Source organism: Hemitrygon akajei, chromosome 2, assembly GCF_048418815.1.
Source record: "Hemitrygon akajei chromosome 2, sHemAka1.3, whole genome shotgun sequence".
NCBI classification, from domain to species: Eukaryota; Metazoa; Chordata; class Chondrichthyes; order Myliobatiformes; family Dasyatidae; genus Hemitrygon; species Hemitrygon akajei.
This window is the reverse complement of record NC_133125.1, coordinates 1,790,798-1,812,897: the sequence shown is the minus strand read 5'-3', so window position 1 is coordinate 1,812,897 and position 22,100 is coordinate 1,790,798. Positions and strand designations below refer to the sequence as shown.

Here is a 22,100-nt window from a genome sequence, read left to right as displayed (position 1 = left end):
AATTATGAGAGAAAGCTGGCAGGGAACATAAAAACTGACTCTAAAAGCTTTTATAAATATGTGAAAAGAAAAAGATTGGTTAAGACAAATGTAAGTTCCTTACAGTCAGAAACAGGTGAATTGATCATGGGGAACAAGGACATGGCAGACCAGTTGAATAACTACTTTGGTTCTGTCTTCACTAAGGAGGACATAAATAATCTTCCAGAAATAGTAGGGGACTGATAGTCCTGTGAGATGAAGGAACTGAGGGAAATACATGTTAGTAGGGAAGTGGTGTTAGGTAAATTGAAGGGATTAAAGGCAGATAAATCCCCAGGGCCAGATGGTCTGCATCCCAGAGTGCTTAAGGAAGTAGCCCAAGAAATAATGGATGCATTAGTGATAATTTTTCAAAACTCTTTAGATTCTGGATTAGTTCCTGGGGATTGGAGGGTGGGTAATGTAACCCCACTTTTTAAAAAAGGAGGGAGAGAGAAACCAGGGAATTATAGACCGGTTAGCCTGACATCGGTAGTGGGGAAAATGCTAGAGTCAGTTATCAAAGATGTGATAACAGCACATTTGGAAAGAGGTGAAATCATCGGACAAAGTCAGCATGGATTTGTGAAAGGAAAGTCATGTCTGACGAATCTTAGAGAATTTTTTGAGGATGTAACTAGTAGAGTGGATAGGGGAGAACCAGTGGATGTGGTATATTTGGATTTTCAAAAGGCTTTTGACAAGGTCCCACACAGGAGATTAATGTGCAAACTTAAAGCACACGGTATTGGGGGTATGGTATTGATGTGGATAGAGAATTAGTTGGCAGACAGGAAGCAAAGAGTGGGAATAAACGGAACCTTTTCAGAATGGCAGGCAGTGACTAGTGGGATACCGCAAGGCTCAGTGCTGGGACCCCATTTGTTTACAATATATATTAATGATTTAGACGAGGGAATTAAATGCAGCATCTCCAAGTTTGCGGATGACACGAAGCTGGGCGGCGGTGTTAGCTCTGAGGAGGATGCTAAGAGGATGCAGAATGTCTTGGATAGGTTAGGTGAGTGGGCAAATTCATGGCAGATGCAATTTAATGTAGATAAATGTGAGGTTATCCACTTTTAATGGTGGCCGATTAGGAAAAGGGGAGGTGCAACGAGACCTGGGTGTCATTGTACACCAGTCATTGAAAGTGGGCATGCAGGTACAGCAGGCGGTGAAAAAGGCGAATGGTATGTTGGCATTCATAGCAAGAGGATTCAAGTACAGGAGCAGGGAGGTTCTACTGCAGTTGTACAAGGCCTTGGTGAGACCTCACCTGGAGTATTGTGTGCAGTTTTGGTCCCCTAATCTGAGGAAAGCCATTCTTGCCATCGAGGGAATACAGAGAAGGTTCACCAGATTGATTCCTGGGATGGCAGGACTTTCATATGAAGAAAGACTGGATCGACTAGGCTTATACTCACTGGAATTTAGAAGATTGAGGGGGGATCCCATTGAAACGTATAAAATTCTAAAGGGATTGAACAGGCTAGATGCAGGAAGATTGTTCCCGACGTTGGGGAAGTCCAGAACGAGGGGTCACAGTTTAAGGATAAAGGGGAAGCCTTTTAGGATCAAGATGAGGAAAAACTTCTTCACACAGAGAGTGGTGAATCTGTGGCATTCTCTGCCACAGGAAACAGTTGAGGCCAGTTCATTGGCTATATTTAAGAGGGAGTTAGATATGGCCCTTGTGGCTGAAGGGATCAGGGGGTATGGAGAGAAAGCAGATACAGGGTTCTGAGTTGGATGATGATCAGCCATGATCATACTGAATGGCGGTGCAGGCTCGAAGGGCCGAATGGCCTACTCCACCTATTTTCTATGTTTCTATGTTAATAAATAGACCTCTGAGTTTAAATCCATAATCCCCTGCCAATGGAGTGATGAAAAAGGCAGATGTCATTATGGCTTTCATATATTAGGGCATGGGATATAACAGTTGGAACGTTGTGTTGCAACTTTACAAAATACTGGTTAGATTTTGCAGAAGTGTGTGTGGTTTTGGATTCCACACAATAAACAGGACGGGGTTGTATTGGAGTGAGTGCAGAGGAGATTCAACAGGATGTTGCCTGGTTTAGAGGACTTTCATGATGGGGAGAGACTAGACAGGCAAGGATTGCTTTGCCTGGAGTGAATGGAGACTGATGCAGATGTACAAAATTATAAGACGCATAGATTAGGGTACATAGATTCCATTTTTCCTCAGTAGGTTTATCACACAGAAAAAGATGAAGGTGACAGAAAGGAGTGGTAAAGAGCATTTCAGGACAGAGTTGTTTTTTCCTTCAGAGTGGTAGATAGCTAGAACTTATTGCCAGAGCAGGTAGTGGAATCAACATACAGTTAATTTAAAGAGATATTTAGACAGGTTGGTAAATAGGCACAGCTTAGTGAGATGCTGACGTAATATCAGCGCAAGGGATGAGATCAGCAAGGTCAGGATGGGCTGAAGGATCCATTCATGTGCTATACAGGTTTCCCCCACTATTCGAAGGTAGAGCGTTGCTATGAAACGGTACGTAAGCCGGAATGTCGTAAAGTGAAGAAGCAATTACCATTTATTTATATGGGAAAAAATTGTGAGCATTCGCAGACCCAAAAGAATAACCTACCAAATCATACCAAATAACACATAAAACCTAAAATAACAGTAACATATAGTAAAAGCGGGAATGATCTGATAAATACACAGCCTATATAATGCAGGAATACTTTTCTACAATTATTGCAGCACTGTCCACTGCAGTGAAAATTTCACGCAAGTGCTCGCAACAGCACTCGCAGCAAAAACACACGGTGCAAGTGCTCCCGGCAGAAACACACGGCGCAAGTGCTCCCGGCAGAAACACACGGCGCAAGTGCTCCCGGCAGAAACACACGGCGCAAGTGCTCCCGGCAGAAACACACGGCGCAAGTGCTCCCGGCAGAAACACACGGTGCAAGTGCTCCCGGCAGAAACACACGGCGCAAGTGCTCCCTGCAGAAACACACGGTGCAAGTGCTCCCGGCAGAAACACACGGTGCAAGTGCTCCCTGCAGAAACACACGGTGCAAGTGCTCCCGGCAGAAACACACGGCGCAAGTGCTCCCGGCAGAAACACACGGCGCAAGTGCTCCCGGCAGAAACACACGGTGCAAGTGCTCCCGGCAGAAACACACGGCGCAAGTGCTCCCTGCAGAAACACACGGTGCAAGTGCTCCCGGCAGAAACACACGGCGCAAGTGCTCCCTGCAGAAACACACGGTGCAAGTGCTCCCGGCAGAAACACACAGCGCAAGTGCTCCCTGCAGAAACACACGGCGCAAGTGCTCCCGGCAGAAACACACGGTGCAAGTGCTCCCGGCAGAAACACACAGCGCAAGTGCTCCCTGCAGAAACACACGGTGCAAGTGCTCCCTGCAGAAACACACGGTGCAAGTGCTCCCGGCAGAAACACGGTGCAAGTGCTCCCGGCAGAAACACACGGTGCAAGTGCTCCCGGCAGAAACACGGTGCAAGTGCTCCCGGCAGAAACACGGTGCAAGTGCTCCCGGCAGAAACACACGGTGCAAGTGCTCCCGGCAGAAACACACGGTGCAAGTGCTCCCGGCAGAAACACGGTGCAAGTGCTCCCTGCAGAAACACACGGTGCAAGTGCTCCCGGCAGAAACACACGGCGCAAGTGCTCCCGGCAGAAACACACGGCGCAAGTGCTCCCGGCAGAAACACACGGTGCAAGTGCTCCCGGCAGAAACACACGGCGCAAGTGCTCCCTGCAGAAACACACGGTGCAAGTGCTCCCGGCAGAAACACACAGCGCAAGTGCTCCCTGCAGAAACACACGGCGCAAGTGCTCCCGGCAGAAACACACGGTGCAAGTGCTCCCGGCAGAAACACACGGCGCAAGTGCTCCCTGCAGAAACACACGGTGCAAGTGCTCCCGGCAGAAACACACAGCGCAAGTGCTCCCTGCAGAAACACACGGCGCAAGTGCTCCCGGCAGAAACACACGGTGCAAGTGCTCCCGGCAGAAACACACAGCGCAAGTGCTCCCTGCAGAAACACACGACGCAAGTGCTCCCGGCAGAAACACACGGTGCAAGTGCTCCTGGCAGAAACACACAGCGCAAGTGCTCCCGGCAGAAACACACGGTGCAAGTGCTCCCGGCAGAAACACACGACGCAAGTGCTCCTGGCAGAAACACACGGCGCAAGTTCTCCTGGCAGAAACACACGGTGCAAGTGCTCCTGGCAGAAACACACGGCGCAAGTGCTCCCGGCAGAAACACACGGTGCAAGTGCTCCCGGCAGAAACACACGACGCAAGTGCTCCTGGCAGAAACACACGGTGCAAGTGCTCCTGGCAGAAACACACGGCGCAAGTTCTCCTGGCAGAAACACACAGCGCAAGTGCTCCCGGCAGAAACACACGGTGCAAGTGCTCCTGGCAGAAACACACGGTGCAAGTGCTCCCGGCAGAAACACACGGCGCAAGTGCTCCCGGCAGAAACACACGGTGCAAGTGCTCCCGGCAGAAACACACAGCGCAAGTGCTCCCTGCAGAAACACACGACGCAAGTGCTCCCGGCAGAAACACACGGTGCAAGTGCTCCTGGCAGAAACACACAGCGCAAGTGCTCCCGGCAGAAACACACGGTGCAAGTGCTCCCGGCAGAAACACACGACGCAAGTGCTCCTGGCAGAAACACACGGCGCAAGTTCTCCTGGCAGAAACACACGGTGCAAGTGCTCCTGGCAGAAACACACGGCGCAAGTGCTCCCGGCAGAAACACACGGTGCAAGTGCTCCCGGCAGAAACACACGACGCAAGTGCTCCTGGCAGAAACACACGGTGCAAGTGCTCCTGGCAGAAACACACGGCGCAAGTTCTCCTGGCAGAAACACACAGCGCAAGTGCTCCCGGCAGAAACACACGGTGCAAGTGCTCCTGGCAGAAACACACGGTGCAAGTGCTCCCGGCAGAAACACACGGCGCAAGTGCTCCCGGCAGAAACACACGGTGCAAGTGCTCCCGGCAGAAACACACGGCGCAAGTGCTCCCTGCAGAAACACACGGTGCAAGTGCTCCCGGCAGAAACACACAGCGCAAGTGCTCCCTGCAGAAACACACGGCGCAAGTGCTCCCGGCAGAAACACACGGTGCAAGTGCTCCCGGCAGAAACACACGGTGCAAGTGCTCCCGGCAGAAACACACGGCGCAAGTGCTCCCTGCAGAAACACACGGTGCAAGTGCTCCCGGCAGAAACACACAGCGCAAGTGCTCCCTGCAGAAACACACGGCGCAAGTGCTCCCGGCAGAAACACACGGTGCAAGTGCTCCCGGCAGAAACACACAGCGCAAGTGCTCCCTGCAGAAACACACGACGCAAGTGCTCCCGGCAGAAACACACGGTGCAAGTGCTCCCGGCAGAAACACACGGTGCAAGTGCTCCCGGCAGAAACACACGACGCAAGTGCTCCTGGCAGAAACACACGGCGCAAGTTCTCCTGGCAGAAACACACGGTGCAAGTGCTCCTGGCAGAAACACACGGCGCAAGTGCTCCCGGCAGAAACACACGGTGCAAGTGCTCCCGGCAGAAACACACGACGCAAGTGCTCCTGGCAGAAACACACGGTGCAAGTGCTCCTGGCAGAAACACACGGCGCAAGTTCTCCTGGCAGAAACACACAGCGCAAGTGCTCCCGGCAGAAACACACGGTGCAAGTGCTCCTGGCAGAAACACACGGTGCAAGTGCTCCCGGCAGAAGCACTTTTTCCAGTAACCTTTAAGCTACAAAGCTACCGAATAACACATAAAAATACACAGCCTATATAAAGTAGAAATAATGTACGCCCAGTGTAATTTCACATACCGGAATCAGGAAGACAGTGAGCATGACAGTGGTGATGGTCTGTTAGGCTGAGTTGTTGGAGGTTGGGGTGGTGGGAATTAGAGGACACTGGGGTGTCATCTCATCATCGTCTGTTTCCATCAGGGCAGGCAGGTCATCTTCTATGTCTGCCTGCCCGCCTCAATGTCGAAGGTCAAGTTTCGTCATCTGCTGTGGCTGATGTGGAAGGCTTGAAAAATGACAGTATGCTTGACTGCTTAGCCTTGCGCATTTTTCTATCATACAGTTCTTTGTAAGCACTCAAACCATCCTGCAAACCTGCCCTAAACCTACGTACCCTTTCAAGATTAAAGTCATACTTTTCTGCAATCATTGCAGCGTTGTCAATCGCAGCGAAAATCTCACGCAATTGCTTCATATTCAGTTCCTGGAGGTCTTCACTTTCGGGCCGTTCACTACTGCGTTCAGCTTCAATTGTTATCATTTCCTCTTCATCTGTCAGTTCTTGGTCATGGGATGCCAAAACCTCTTCAACATCATCTTCGTCAGCTTCCACAAACCCTTAGTCAAACTCACTATATCCTTACTTCATTCACCACGATCGAAATGCTTTATTATGTCTAGTTTTACGCTAAGTGTAATACCCTTATGCGCTCTTTTAGGCTTTCCGATACCTTAGAACTCATCTTGCTAATGGATGCACAAAATAAATTGACGTAAAGCACAGATGCTCACAGACACGTGTTTAAGCAATGCCGGCTAGAATGTAGTTCCTGGGGAGGAGCTAGTCTGCTCGGCGTGCGCTGCCTTTTTTCACATGCTGCCTTTTTCGTAACAGTGAAAACACCTTCTGTTAGCGAAGACTGGTAACTAATGTAGGTCTTTCGTAACAGCGAGTTGATGTAAAGCGAACGTTCGAAAAACGGGAGACAACTTGTACTGTCCCACCAGTCTTAGATCCCACTAGAGGGAGGGTCCAGTACAGTCCCACAACTCTCAGTTCCAGACACAGGGAGGGTCTAGTACTGTACTCCGTCTCTCAGTTCCAGTCACATGGATGTAGTACAGTCCCACTACTCGTAGTTCCAGTCACAGTAGTCTAGTAAAGTCCCACCACTCTCAGTTCCAGTTACAGGCTCTAGTACAGTCCCCCCACTCTCAGTTCCAGTCAGAGTGAGGGTCTAGTACAGTCCCACCAGTTCCAGTGTCAGGTCTAGGAAATGAGTGGGTAAAAGACCAGAGATGTCCTTTTATTATTTTGCTGGCTGATTTTTGATGGCATTGTCAACATTTGCAAATTCTCACTATTTGTGTTTCTCTCTGTGGTTTTCTCTAGACTCCAAGGACAGTATGTTAGATCAGTTGGCTGTTGTCAATTGCCTCTCGTGACATTCCTTCGGCAGGAGAATTGGGGGAAATGGGTGGGAGTATGAGTGAGATTGTGGGAGAATAACTGGGAAATGGAACTGATGGGAGCACCCAGGGAGCTAGCATAGAATTGATGGATCAAATGGATTTTCCTGTGTTAAAAGTGGAAAAAAGTAATATGAACTTCCAGGCAACATTTAATGTGAAGCATGAAGATCCATGAAATGAAAGGACAGAGGAAGTCCTTCTTTCAAATTAATAATGGAATAATGTGATTTTCAGGATACGAAATCCCTGTGTATGTGATTGTTGTTTATGTGCTTATGTTGCAGGTGTACACAATGTTATTTTGGATGAGAGTCATTTCAGAGATTTGCTAAATTATCATGTTCGCCCTCCACCAGCTGATTCCAATTCTGAGTGTTCTCTTATTCGTATGGGTAAGCACATTCTTACTCACAGAATCCTTCAGTACCTGATGTTCTTTGCAGCTTGGTAACATCAACACGACTGAGTACCAGCAGTACCCAAGAAGGAAAAATCCAGACCGTGCACATCATTGTAAGAAACTCTCTTCACATTTTGTGGGGAAACTCAGCCCTTCTATCACGGACAGACACTCACTCTCAGTGTGTGTAAATTCCTGGGTTGCTCTCACTCAACTATTCCTACAACATGGAAAAATACAGATGGGCAGTGAGAAGCTTATGCAATACATGGCCAGCAAATTACACTTTTTTTTTAATGTACAATGTGAAGCTAGGTCACCTTCATATTTCTCATGGACCTTGGTAATTTTGCCTTTTTAAAAGCTTTTCCTTGCTCCTTTTACCTGCTGTTGTTGGTAAGACGTAAGTTGGAGTATTGTGTATACGCTTCATTAAGGAGGCAAACCTTTGCATTGGAAGCAGCTGAGAGATTTCTGAGATGAAGAGATGATCTTAATTGCAACAATTGAGCACATACATTCCATACTCACTGGAATGTAGAAAATCGAGAAGTGATGGAAATGTGTAAGATTCTGAGAGGATGAAATTGTAGATGTTCACTCACAAGGGAGTCTAGGATTAGGTATATTTTCCAAAAAAGGGATAGCCATTTGATTACAGATAATGGGAAATATCTTCTCAAAAAGAGGTGGATCTTCAGAATTCCAACTCTACACAACTGTTGAGTGTTATTGAATACTCTACCCCAGGAATATTGTGTACTTTTCTGGTCGCCTGATTATTGGGAGGATGTGGAAGTTTTAGAGAGGATGCAGAGGAAATCTACGAGGCTACTGCCTGAATTTGAGAGCATGTCTTATGAGGATAGGTTGAGTGAGATAGGGATTTTCTTTTTAGAGCAAAGGGGAATGAGAGGTCACTTGATGGAGGTGTATAAGATTATAATCTGCTGTAGCAGGAGCACAGTGAGAGAGAGAGCCTGTGAGATGTTGAAGTGTTGGGATAAACTTTTTTTTTGAAAGACTCTAGATCATGGTCTCTAGCGGTTTGCTATTGCTTGCTTGCTAGGTGGTGGGGGGGGTTAATGTTTTTGTTGGAGTAAGTGGTGGGAAGGGGGGAGCATTGATGGTTTTGCTGCTGCTTGTGTGTGGGGGAGGGGTTTTTAACATTTTCTGTCATTCATTCTTTGGGGTTTTTCTTCTGTTAGATGAATGTCTCTGTGAAGAGTAAGAATTTCAGGTTGTACATATTCTCTTATATTAAATTGAACCATCTAAGATACACAGATTTGAGGTGTATGGGTGTCCAGGAAGGGGTATCACCCCTCTGGTGAAGGGGCTTGTCAGGTCCATTCTGAGGCAGCTCATGCACCTTTGATTCCCACTGGACATTCAATGCTCACCTTTGGCTCTGAGTAGCTGTTTGCATGCGACAGTGGCCACACCCCAACAGGTGGGCTAAAGCAGCTGAGATCAGCAAGTGGCCTCATACCCCAGTGCGATAGGATATGCATGTCTTAGCATGTGAAGCCATCTCCACTGGACTGGGTGAATGAGATCCAATGGCCCGGAAGATGGTACTGTACCACCCTGTGGAGATCGAAGGGCATGACAAGGCACAGAAGAGGTCATGGTCATCCACTGAAACCAAGGAAACCCCTAGTCTGTGATGCACGTTTGTACTTCCGTACTTTCAAGGTCAACAGAGTGGATCTGTCCCAGTGCAATGGCTTCTCCACTTTAAAAACTCTTCCACATGGGTGTCAATAAGATTATAAGAGTCATAGGTAGAATGGACAGCCAGAGACTTTTTCAAGTGCAGTAATGACATACCAGAAGAGCTGATTGGAGGAAAGAATAGGGGGCATGTCACTGGTAGGTTTTTTACACAGAGAGTGGTGGTTATGTGGAATGTACTGCCAGGGGTGCTGGTAGAGGCAGATACATTAGGGACATTGAAGAATCTCTTAAGTAGGCACATGGATGAAAGAAAAATGAAGGGTTATGTGGGAAGGAAGGATGAGATTGACCATGAAGTAGGTTTATATTGGTGGGCCAAAGGGACAACACTGTGCTGTACTGTTCTATATTTTATATTCAGAGAGTAGATTGTTTACAGAATAGGATAATTAATTATTAAGGAGATGAGTGAAAAACAAAACTGAAGGTCAGATCCATTTTGTAGATATTCCAGTTAATAATATTGCATTTACTTTGATATTGACGTCAACCATTACCTTAGTTTCATGTATAATAGATGTTTTGATTGATAATATTGTTCATTTTATTAGGAATTAATATTCCTTTAATAAAACATTCTTTTTCACTTTTTGTAAGGTTTTCCCCAACATATAATGGCATCCTTATCAGATCAGAATGCGAAACCGTGCTTCAGCATGGCGTGAGTATAGTATTGGAATGCCCATTACAGCATCTGGAGATTTGTGAACTGAGTACAATCATATTAATGATTATGTCGGCTTAATTTAAACTTTTTCTGCTTTTAGACATTTGGACAGCAGTAGTGGACCAATCTTAACACTTGGTGGATATTATTGTCCCCAGTGTAGAGCTAAATACACTGAACTGCCTGTAGATTGTAAAGTCTGTGGTGAGTACATCATAACTTTGAAATGCACTTGAAAAGTATTTCAGCCATCATGTGAAGGTGGAGAAATGCAATGAACTGGAATGTATGAACTACAGTGGTGAAGAAAATTATTTAAATCAGAGGAAAACAGTGGTATAGAGACAAACAGCAGAAGGATGTGTGGGATTCTGATGTTTTTAATCCAAAGTTCTTTTGGAAATCAGGAAAGGCATAAAACATGTTGCTTCACAATTGTTTTATTTAGCATTGATAGAACAAAGGAAATTGAATTGGAAAATAACAAGAGCAGAGGCTAGTAAGTGACAGGAGAGAGAAGCAGAAAGTGGCAGCATAACGTGGTCAGCTTTTTTATACCCCATATATCAGAAACCTTCTAATCAAATTCATAGATAAGAGTCAACCAATCAGATAGCCTCTGTTCAAATAATACAGCACTAGAGAAGCTTCTAGCACTTTCCAGAATGTTATAAATAACTGTAACCACTAGGGGACACACTGAACAACTGCATATATATACTGTTTGCGCTAGGAAATATACGAATAGTTATATGTATATAAGTTGTACTAGCAAGTATTTAATTACTAACCTGCAAGGAAAATGACAATAATTAGTCCAATCTAACAGATGTAACAAAGTGAGCAGAAAAGATGAATGGTTAAGATAAGAAACGTTAAGAAATGTTCAATTGTACCATTTAAGAGAAGTTTGGATAAATACTTGGATAGCCAGGATTGGATGGGAGGAGGGGCGGCGACTAACAGTTCAACATGTACTGGATGGGCTGAAGGGCCTGCTACTGAGCTACAGTGCTCTGTGACTGTGATGGGTGAAGAGTCATGGTGAACCTCTGGCTATCCAGCACATTGGAGACCTGCATGTCCAGTTATCCAGCACATTGGTTATCCCAGTGGAGGGCTGCCAAAGCGACCTGCACCTTGGTCATCTCTGAGGCTGAAGTACGCAGACGTTTCCAGCGAGTGGATAGTCACAAGGCTGTGGGACCGGACAGCATCCCAGGCAAGTACTCAGTGTGTACAGTATGCGGCACAACTGACAGGTGGATTTGCAGACATTTTTAACCTCTCCCTCTCCCAGTGTAGAGTGCCCTCCTGCTTCAAAACATTCACCATTGTCCCTATACCTAAAAAAACCAAGATAACACGTCTGAACGACTGGCATCCTGTCACACTCACCTCAACAATAAGCAAATGCTTTGAAAGGCTGATCAAGGACCACATCTGCAGCATGCTGCCACCCAAACTGGACCTCCTACAATTCACGACCAACATAACGAATCGGCAGATGACGCAATAGCCACAGCTCTACATACCTTTCTTACACATCTGGAGAAGAGAGATGGTTATGTGAGAATGCTGTTCTAGACTATAGTTCAGCATTCAATACATAATTCCCTCCAGGCTCAACAAGAAGCTCAGAGACCTCAGCCTTCACCCTGCCTTGTGCAACTGGATCCTGGACTTCGTCAGATCGCTGGCAGGTGGTAAGAGAGGGCTCCCTGACCTCTGCCTCTCTGACCCTCAGCACAAGTGCCCCTCAGGACTGTGTCCTAAGCCCCCCCCCCCCCCTTCAGTGTCTGTATACCATGACTGTATCGCCACCCACAGCTCCAATCTGCTAATTAAATTTGCTGATGACACTACACTGATTGGCTTAATCTCAAATAATAATGAGGGAGCCTACAGAGAAGTCATCGCCCTGACACAGTGGTGTCAAGAAACCAACCTGTCCCTCAATGTCACAAAAACAAAGGAGATGGTTGTGGGCTACAGGAGGAATGGAGACAGGCTAACCCCTATTGACATCAATGGATCTGGGATTAAGAGGGTGAATAGCTTTAAGTTCCTTAGTATACAACAGTGCCTCTTTCACCTCAGATGGTTGAAGAAGTTTAGCACAAGTCCTCAAATCCTAAGGAATTTCTTACAGGGGCACAATTGAAAACATCCTGATTGGCTGCATCACTGCCTAGTATGAGAAATATACTTCGCTCAATCACAGTACTCCGCAGAGAGTGGTGCGGACAGCCCAGCGCATCTGTAGATGTGAACTTCCCACTATTCAAGACATTTACATAGACAGTCGTGTAACAAGGGCCCGAAGGATCATTGGGGACCTGAGTCACCACAAACTATTCCAACTACTGCCATCCAGGAAATGGTACCACAGCATTAAAGCCAGGACCAACAGGCTCTGGGACAGCTTCTTCCACCAGGCCATCAGACTGTTCAGTTCATGCTGATACAATTGTATTTCTATGCTATATTGACTATCCTGTTGTACTTACTATTTACTATATTACAAGTGACTATAATTTGCACATTACACACTCAGACGGAGATGAAATGTAAAAATTTTTACTCATGTATATGAAGGATGTAAGAAATAAAGTCAATTCAATTCACATTGGAGACTTCTGTGTCAAATGAGCAGATTTTCTGAATGATTGGGAACTATTTCTAATACTCCAACATACTTTTTGTTCACAAGTTTAAATATTAGGCAATATTATCATAAATTTTCCAGTTAATCGGGTAAGTATAAAGGGAGCGGTGTGAAGGAAAAGGGCTGTGGGAACTGGGACCCAGGTGATCTGAAAGGGTTCACATTCAAAGAACTGATCATGCCAAGATCTTTAGGTCCATGGAGGTAGAAGTGAATATTACCAGGGTTGGAGATCTGGAGCAGTAACAAGAATGGTTAGGCTGGGTGTATCCACCAGGTTCAGGGACAGTTATTATCCCTCAACCATCAGCCTCTTGAACCAAAGGGGATAAGTTCACTCACCCCAACACTGAACTGTCCTACATCCTCTGGACTCACTTTGAAGGACTCTTTGTCTCATGTTCTTGAGATTTATTGCTTATTTATTATTTTTTGCTCTTTTTGTATTTACAGTGAATGCCTGCAAGAAAATGAATCTCAGTATTGTATGTTGTGACATATATGTACTTTGCTAATAAATTTTGAACTTTGATCTGCAAACTAGAGGCGGGAAAAGTGATGGTGCAGATAAGCTTGGGTGACTGTGAAGGATTGAAAGCATGGTAATAAGTAGCAGGCAGGAAGTTAAGGTTGTTAGGGACAGGATTTAAGGAAGTCCCTTTTGCCCAAAAAACAGTGAGAAACTGAAGATTGCTGCCTGAGAGAATGGTAGAGGCAGATCTCCTTGATACATTTTGAAAGAGCTTGTCTGAATACTCTGCAGTGCAGTCTGTATGGCTGCAAACAGAGTTGTATTTGTATGTGTATCTGGGCAGCATGAGCCAGTGGAAAGCTCTGCTGTTATAAATACCATCAATTCTGCCTTGACTTTGGCACTTTGAAATGGCACTGAGTATAGATTGGAGAGATATGAATTAAAGATGAGTGGACCAGTAATACAAAGCACTAGATTCAAGACATGCTCTTCTAACCAGCTTTGAGGAAGGCCACCAAATAGTAGTTTCATTTCAGCATTACTGTTTGAATTGGGCTGGTTCCTTGTAAATCACAGAGACATGGATATTGTGCAGGAGCTTGGATACCTTGATTATATTTGTCAAGATCATAATCTCAGTTTCAAATTGCGTCTTGTTGGAGATTTGATCTGTATCTCCTTGGAATTTCATCCCCAAGAACTCCATCTGGATTTTTACTTTGCTGCACCTATAAACTTGATACATGAGAATGCAATATTTTCTTACATATCTTATTGGAAGCTCCTCATGCTTGTTCCCATTACCTCATTTATGTGAAGATTAATATCTCATAAATTCAAAATCTGTCAATATTTATGAACTCTTTGTGTTCTTAGCTATTTTGGTATGTGTAAATGATATGGTGAGAAATATCCAAGTTCAAGAGTATTTTCATCTGATCGTACATATACACAACCAAATGAAGAAACATCCTTCTGGACCACAGTGCACCTCCAAAACACATATCACACACAGAGCATATAAACCAAAATATGACCATATATAAGTTAATAAAATATAATTCAAAATGCATGTAGTGCGTAGCATGGGTAAACAGTAAACAGCTTGCTGTCCTAGTGATGAGACCTCGGTGACGGCAGGGTGTTCATTAGTATTACAGCCTGAGGGAGGAAGCTCTACTGTACTCTCTATAAACACATGACTGTGTGGCTAGGCATAGCTCAAATACCATCTATAAATTTGCTGACGATACAACCATTGTTGGTAGAATCTCAGATGGTGACGAGAGGGTGCACAGGAGTGAGATATGCCAACTAGTGGAGTGGTGCTGCAGCAACAACCTGGCACTCAACGTCAGTAAGACGAAAGAGCTGATTGTGGACTTCAGGAAGGGTAAGACGAAGGAACACATACCAATCCTCATAGAGGGGTCAGAAGTGGAGAGAGTGAGCAGCTTCAAGTTCCTGAGTGTCAAGATCTCTGAAGATCTAACCTGGTCCCAACATATCAGTGTAGTTATAAAGAAGGCAAGACAGTGGCTATACTTTAATGGGAGTTTGAAGAGATTTGGCATGTCAACAAATATACTCAAGAACTTCGATAGTTGTACCGTGGAGAGCATTCTGACAGGCTGCATCACTGTCTGGTATGGAGGGGTTACTGCACAGGACCAAAAGGAGCTGCAGAAGGTTGTAAATGTAGTCAGTTCCATCTTGGGCACTAGCCTACAAAGTATCCAGGACATCTTCAGGCAGCGGTGTCTCAGAAAGGCAGCGTCCATTATTAAGGACCTCCAGCACCCAGGGCATGCCCTTTTCTCACTGTTACCATCAGGTAGGAGGTACAGAAGCCTGAAGGCACAGACTCAGTGATTCAGGAACAGCATCTTCCCCTCTGCCATTGAATTCCTAAATGGACATTGAATCTTTGGACACTACCTCACTATTTTTAATATACAGAATTTCTGTTTTTGCATGTTTTTTAAAACCTGTTCAATATATGTATACTTGTTTATTATAATTTTATTTATTATTATTTTTCTTTGCTAGATTATGTATTGCATTAAAATGCTGCTGCTAAGTTAAGAAATTTCACATCGCAAGCCGGTGATAATAAACCTAATTCTGATTCTGAAGCTGTTACCCAGTGTGGCGGTCCTAGTTCTGATCCTCCTGTATCTCCATCCTGACAGTACTGGGTCTAAAAGTTTGTGGGATGGGTGGTAGGGATCCTCAACAATGCCCCTTTAATCATAAGTTAAACAGAGAGTAATTGTTTTTATTGTTTGTGGTAGGTCTTACATTAGTCTCTGCACCTCACTTGGCCAGATCTTACCATCATCTGTTCCCACTGGATGCGTTCAGAGAAATTCCTTTAGAAGAGATTCCGGGAGAACGGTAGGTGAAGTCTGATCGATAAAGATCAAAAACACAAGAAAATCTGCAGTTGCTGGAAATCCAAAACAAGACACACAAAGTGCTGGAGGAACTCAGCAGGCCAGGCAGCATCCATAGAAAGGAGTAAACAGTGGACGATTCAGGCTGAGATCCTTCATCAGGATTGGAAAGGAAACGGGAAGGACTACGAAGGGGGGAGGGGAGGAAGATGTACAAGGTGGCAGGTGATAGGTGACTCGGGAGAGGGGAAGGGAATGAAGAAAAGAGCTGAGAAGTAGATTGGTTCAAGAGATAAAGGGCTGGAGAAAGGAAAATGATAGGAGAGGACAGAAGAGCATGGAACAAGAGGAAGGGGGAGGAGCACCTGAGGGAGATGTTAAGCAGGTAAGGAGATAAGGTGAGAGAGGGAAACAGGAATGGGCGAATGGGGAATGGTGAAGGAGGGGTTAATTACTGCAGGTTTGAAAAATCAATGTTCATGCCATCTGGTTGGAGGCTACCCAGACGGAATATAAGGTTTTGCTCCTTCAACCTGAGTGTGGCCTCATCATGGCAGTAGAGCAGGCCATGGATGGACATGACAGATTGAGTATGGGAAGTAGAATTGGGTAGCCAGCGGGAGATCCTACTTTTTGTGGCTGACAGAGTGTAGGTGCTCAGTGAAGCGGTCTCCCAATCTTCATTGGATCTCACTGATCTTCTGGAGGCCACACTAGGAGCACCGGACACAGTATTTGACCCTAACAGGCTCAGAGATGAAGTGTTGCCTCGCCTGGAAGGATTGTTTGGGGCCCTGAATAGTAGTCAGGGAGGAAGTGTAGGTGCAGGTGTGGCACTTGTACTGCGTGCAAGGATAAGTACCAGGAGGAAAATCAGTGGACAAGGGAGTTGCACAGGGAGTGATCCCTGCGGAAAGCAGAAAGTAGGGGAGGGAAAGATGTGCTTAATGATGGGATCCCTTTGGAGATGGAGAAGTTATGGAGAATTTGGATGGGAGGGGTATGAAGGACTATAGTCCAGGTGCTGGTCGATAGGACTAGGTAGTTTAATTGCTTTGGCTCAGAACAGGTTGGCTGAAGTGGCTATTAGTGTGCTATAGTGTACTATGATGGTCTGAACATAAAAGAACAGTGCAGGCTTTTCAGCCCACTAGGTTGTGCCAACCCATTATCCTACTCGAAGATTAGTCCAATCCTTCCCTCCTTCATAGTACTCTATTTTTATATATAACCATATAACAATTACAGCACGGAAACAGGCCATCTCGGCCCTTCTAGTCCATGCCGAATGCTTACTCTCACCTAGTCCCACTGGCCCGCACTCAGCCCATAACCCTCCATTCCTTTCCTGTCCATATACCTATCCAATTTTACTTTAAATGACAATACCTAACCTGCTTCTACCACTTCTACTGACAGCTTGTTCCACACTGCTACCACTCTCTGAGTAAAGAAATTCCCCCTCATGTTACCCTTAAACTTTTGCCCCCTAACTCAAGTCAAGTCACTTTTATTGTCATTTCGACCATAACTGCTGGTACAGTACATAGTAAAAATGAGACAATGTTTTTCAGGACCATTGTGTTACATGACACAGTACAAAAACTGGACTGAGCTATGTAAAAAAAAACAAGACAGAGAAAGCTACACTAGACTACAGATCTACAACTCTCAACTCATGTCCTCTTGTTTGAATCTCCCCTACTCTCAATGGAAAAAGCCTATCCACGTCAACTCTATCTCTCCCCCTCATAATTTTAAATACCTCTATCAAGTCCCCCATCAACCTTCTATGCTCCAAAGAATAAAGACCTAACTTGTTCAACCTTTCCCTGTAACTTAGGTGCTGAAACCCAGGTAACATTCTAGTAAATCTTCTCTGTACTCCCTCTATTTTGTTGACATCTTTCCTATATTCGGTGACCAGAACTGTACACAATACTCCAAATTCGGCCTTACCAACACCTTGTACAATTTTAACATTACATCCCAACTCCTATACTCAATACTCTGATTTATAAAGGCCAGCATACCAAAAGCTTTCTTCACCACCCTATCCACATGAGATTCCACCTTCAGGGAACTATGCACCAATATTCCTAGATCTTTCTATAGCTTTAGCAAACCACGGAACTAATGGTTTTGTTATGACAACCAGAGCTTTAAAAGTTCTGATTGTTATTACATCCTTTGAAACCTCAAAGGTTGTGATTCCGTTTTCTTGCTTCAATGGGTTAGTTGTGTACAGCTGAGAAAATTAATCTTCCATTTTAGCCAATTAGAGCAGAAAGTTTCCATGTATTGCCTCAAATTTTTGTAAAGTTACTGAACTTGTATAGTCTTGGCTTAGGGAAGAAAAAACAGGGTTTCTGGCCATTCATTGAGACAACAAGGGGGCCAAAAGGACCATTTGTGCATCTGTTTTTTAGTTTTGAAGAGAAGTAAAAGTAAGAATTCTTTTCAAAAAATGTTGGTTACGTTGTTTCCTCCATCTTTAGATACTGCCAAGGTTGCCAAGGAGATATGCAAGATCTGAATGTAAGTCTTATATATGTATGATTTTTGTAAAATGTTTTTTCTTCTGGGGGTATTAAGACCTTAAGACATAGGAGCAGAATTAAGCCATTAGGCCCATCGAGTCTGCTCCACCATTCATGTCTGATCCTTTTTTCCCCTCTTCAGCCCAACTCCCCAGCCTTCTCCCCATAACCTTTGGTGCTGTGCCCATCAAGAACCAATCAAACTCTGCCTTAAACACACCCAATGACCTGGCCTCCACAGCTGCCTGTGGTAAACAAATTCCACAAATTCACCTCCCTCTGGATAAATAAAGTTCTGCACATCTCTGTTTTAAATGGATGCCCCTCTATCCCGAGGCTGTTCCCTCTTATTCTAGAATCCTCCACCATGGGAAACATCCTTTGCACATCTACACTGTCAAGACCTTTCAACATTCAAAAGGTTTCAATTAGACTCCCCCTCATCCTTCTAAGTTCCATCGAATACAGACCCAGAGCCATTAAATGTTCCTCGTATGATAACAATTTCATTCCCGGAATAATTTTTCTGAACCTTCTCAGGACACTGTCCAAAGCGAGCACATCTTTTCTCAGATGAGGACCCCAAAACTATTCAAAATACTTAAGGTGAGGCCTCACCAGTGCCTTATAAAGCTCAGCACTAAATCCCTGCTCTTATATTCTAGACCTCTTGAAATGTGTGCTAACATTGCATTTGCCGCCTTCACCACCAACTCTACCTGCAAGTTAATCTTTAGGGTGTTCTGCACTAGAACTCCCAAGTCCTTTTACATCTCAGTTTTTTGGATATTCTCTTCATTTTGAAAATAACCTGCACATTTGTTTCTACTAGCAAAGTGCATGATCACGCATCTTCCAACACTATATTTCATTTGTTCATTCTCTTAATCTAAGTCCTTCTGCAGCCTGCCTGTTTCCTCAACACTATCTACCGCTCCACCACTAGTCACTGGCAGCTACAGGATCCTTTTATTTCCACTTGCTACTCGCTTGCTACTAATCAGCCAAAGTGCTAACCATGCCAGTAATTTTCCTGTAAACTTGGTAAGCAGGCTCATGTGTGTCACCTTGTCAAAGGCCTTCTGAAAGTCCAAATATACAACATCCACTGCACCACCTTTATCTATCCTATGTGTAAATCTCCTCAAAGAATTCCACAACAGGTTCCCTTAAGGAAACCATGCTCACTTTTTCGTATCTTGTCTTCTGTCACCAAGTAATTGATAACGGTTTTAAATTTAATTTTTGCAATGTGCTTTCCACTAGCTCTACCGAAGATTGCCTGCAAGACAAGTGCCTTGATAAGGCATTATCTAGTTAATTGACTTATTGTGATTTTAGATATCTGATACCTGATGCAGAAGATATAAGAGCATAAGATATTGGAGCAGAATAAGGCCATTCAGGCCATCGAGTTTGCTCCAACATTCCATCTCAACTCCATCTGATTTATTATGCCACTCAACCGCATTCTCCTGTCTTCTCCCTGAAACTTTTGATGCCCTGACTAATCAAGAATGCATCAACCTCTGTTTAACTATACCCACTGACTTGGCTTCCACAGCCATCTCTGGCAATTAATTCCACAGATTCCACAGGCTAAAGAAATTCCTCTTCGTCTCTGCTCTAAATGGGCATCCTTCTATTCCGAGTCTGTTCCCTCTGATACTATACACCTCCCTACTGTAGGAAACATCCTCTCCACATCCATTTTATGTAGGGCTTTCAATATTAGGTGGATTTCAATGAGATCCCCCCTCATTCTTCTAAACTCCAGTGAGTACAGGCCCAGAGCCATCAAACGCTACCCATATGATAACCCTCTCAATCTTGGGATCATCCTCATGAACCTCCTCTGGACCGTCTCCAATGCCAACACATCTTTTGTTACATAAGCGGCCCAAAACTGCTCCAAGTTTAGTCTGACCAGTGCCTTATAAAGCCTCAGCATTACATCCTTGCTTTTGTATTCTAGTCCACTTGAAATGAATGCTGGTTTTGTAATTGCCTTCCTTACCACCAACTCAACCTGCAAATAAGAAGCCTAGGGATTGGGAGGGGAGGTTTAAAAAAGTAGGCAATTTGTTTTTGTGGTATTAAGATTATAATTCTTCTGTTTCTTGTAGGTATATATGTGCAACGTGTGCCAGAGCATCTACTGCGTGGAGTGTGATATTTTTATTCATGACACCTTGCATTGTTGTCCTGGATGTATTCATAACCAATCCAATCCTTAACAACTGTTGAATAAATGAATAGATCAATGAATAACCAACTATATTTGGGAAATAAAAGTCTGCATTCACAAAGTCTGTATTCATAATTGAGAGCATTTTCAGCATTTTATACTTCGATCAAGTGAGACCTAGATTGCTAATATTGATGCTGACTGGAAACTTTATAAACGTTGCCTGCAAAGAGCAATTCATTTTGTAACACTATTCAATACATTTCATTAAGTGCACTTGAATAAGACAAGTTGCACTGATGTTGAAGGTTCAAAATAAATTTCTTATGAAAATGCATATGAGCTTGATTTCAACGTTTAAGAGAAGTTTGATAGGTAGATGGAGGGCAGGTTGATAGGAGTAGGCAGTTTAAATGGTTCAGTATGACTAGATGGGCCAAAGGGCCTGTTTCTACGCTGTACTTTTCTATGACTTATGTCCCCATGGATCCCATGCCTCCTTACTTTCTCAATAAGCTTTGCATGGGGTACCTTATCAAATGCCTTGCTGAAATCTGTATACACTACATCTACTGTTCTTCCTTGATCAATGTGTTTAGTCACATCCTCAAAAATTACAATCAGGTTCGTAAGGCACGACCTGGCCTTTACAAAGCCATGCTGACTACTCCTAATCATATTATACCTCTCCAAATGTTCATAAAATCCTGCCTTTCAGGATCTTCTCCATTAACTTACCAACCAGTGAGGTAAGACTCACTGGTCTATAATTTACTGGTCTATCTCTACTCCCTTTCTTGAATAAAGGAATATCATCCGCAACCCTCCAATCCCCCGGAAGCTCTCCTGTCCCCATTGATGATGCAAAGATCATCGCCACAGGCTCAGCCATCTCCTTCCTCACCGCCCACAGTAGCCTGGGGTACATTTCGTCTGGTCCTGGTGACTTATCCAACTTGATGCTTTCCAAAAGCTCCAGCATATCCTCTTTCTTAATATCTACATGCTCAAGCTTTTCAGTCTGCTACAAGTCATCACTACAATCATGAAGATCCTTTTCCACAGTGAATACTGAAGTATTCATTAAGTACCTCTGCTATTTCCTCCGGTTCCATACACAGTTTCCCACTGTCACACTTGATAGGTCCTATTCTTTCACGTCTTATCCTCTTGCTCTTCACATACTTGTAGAATGCCTTGGAGTTTTTCTTAATTCTGCCCACCAAGGCCTTCTCATGGCCCCTTCTGGCTCTCCTAATTTCCTTCTTAAGTTCCTTCCTGATAGCCTTATAATCTTATAGATCTCTAACATTACCTAGCTCTATGAACCTTTTGTAAGCTTTTCTTCTTGACTAGATTTATTACAACCTTTGTACACCATGGTTCCTGTACCCTACCATAATTTCCCTGTCTCATTGGAACGTACCTATACAGAACTCTACACAAATATCCCTGAATGTTTGCCACATTTCTTCAGTACTTTTCCTTGAGAACATCTGTTTCCAATTTAAGCCTCCAATTTCCTGCCTGATAGCCTCTTAATTCCCCTTACTCCAAGTAAATGCTTTTCTAACTTGTCTGTTCCTATCTCTCTCCAATGCTATTGTAAAGGAGATAAAATTATGATCACTATCTCCAAAATGCTCTCCCACTGAGAGATCTGACACCTGACCAGGTTCATTTCCCAATATCAAATCAAGTACAGCCTCTCCTCTTGTAGGCGTATCTACATACTGTGTCAAGAAA

The 22,100-nt window shown here is 44.4% G+C and overlaps 1 protein-coding gene across 2 annotated transcripts in view; it reads left to right on the top strand.

Moving 5' to 3' along the window:
- Positions 1-20,691, top strand: part of gtf2h2 (general transcription factor IIH, polypeptide 2) — a 54,400-nt gene extending 33,709 nt beyond the window's left edge. For both annotated transcript variants that reach the window (XM_073066191.1, XM_073066201.1), the window contains exons 11-16: positions 7,565-7,672; positions 10,018-10,081; positions 10,188-10,291; positions 15,525-15,627; positions 18,125-18,164; positions 20,293-20,691. In XM_073066191.1, coding sequence (XP_072922292.1) covers positions 7,565-7,672; positions 10,018-10,081; positions 10,188-10,291; positions 15,525-15,627; positions 18,125-18,164; positions 20,293-20,403 — 530 coding nt within the window. In that variant the 3' untranslated portion in view covers positions 20,404-20,691. The remainder of the gene's footprint in view (positions 1-7,564; positions 7,673-10,017; positions 10,082-10,187; positions 10,292-15,524; positions 15,628-18,124; positions 18,165-20,292) is intronic.
- Positions 20,692-22,100: the final 1,409 nt, after the last annotated feature.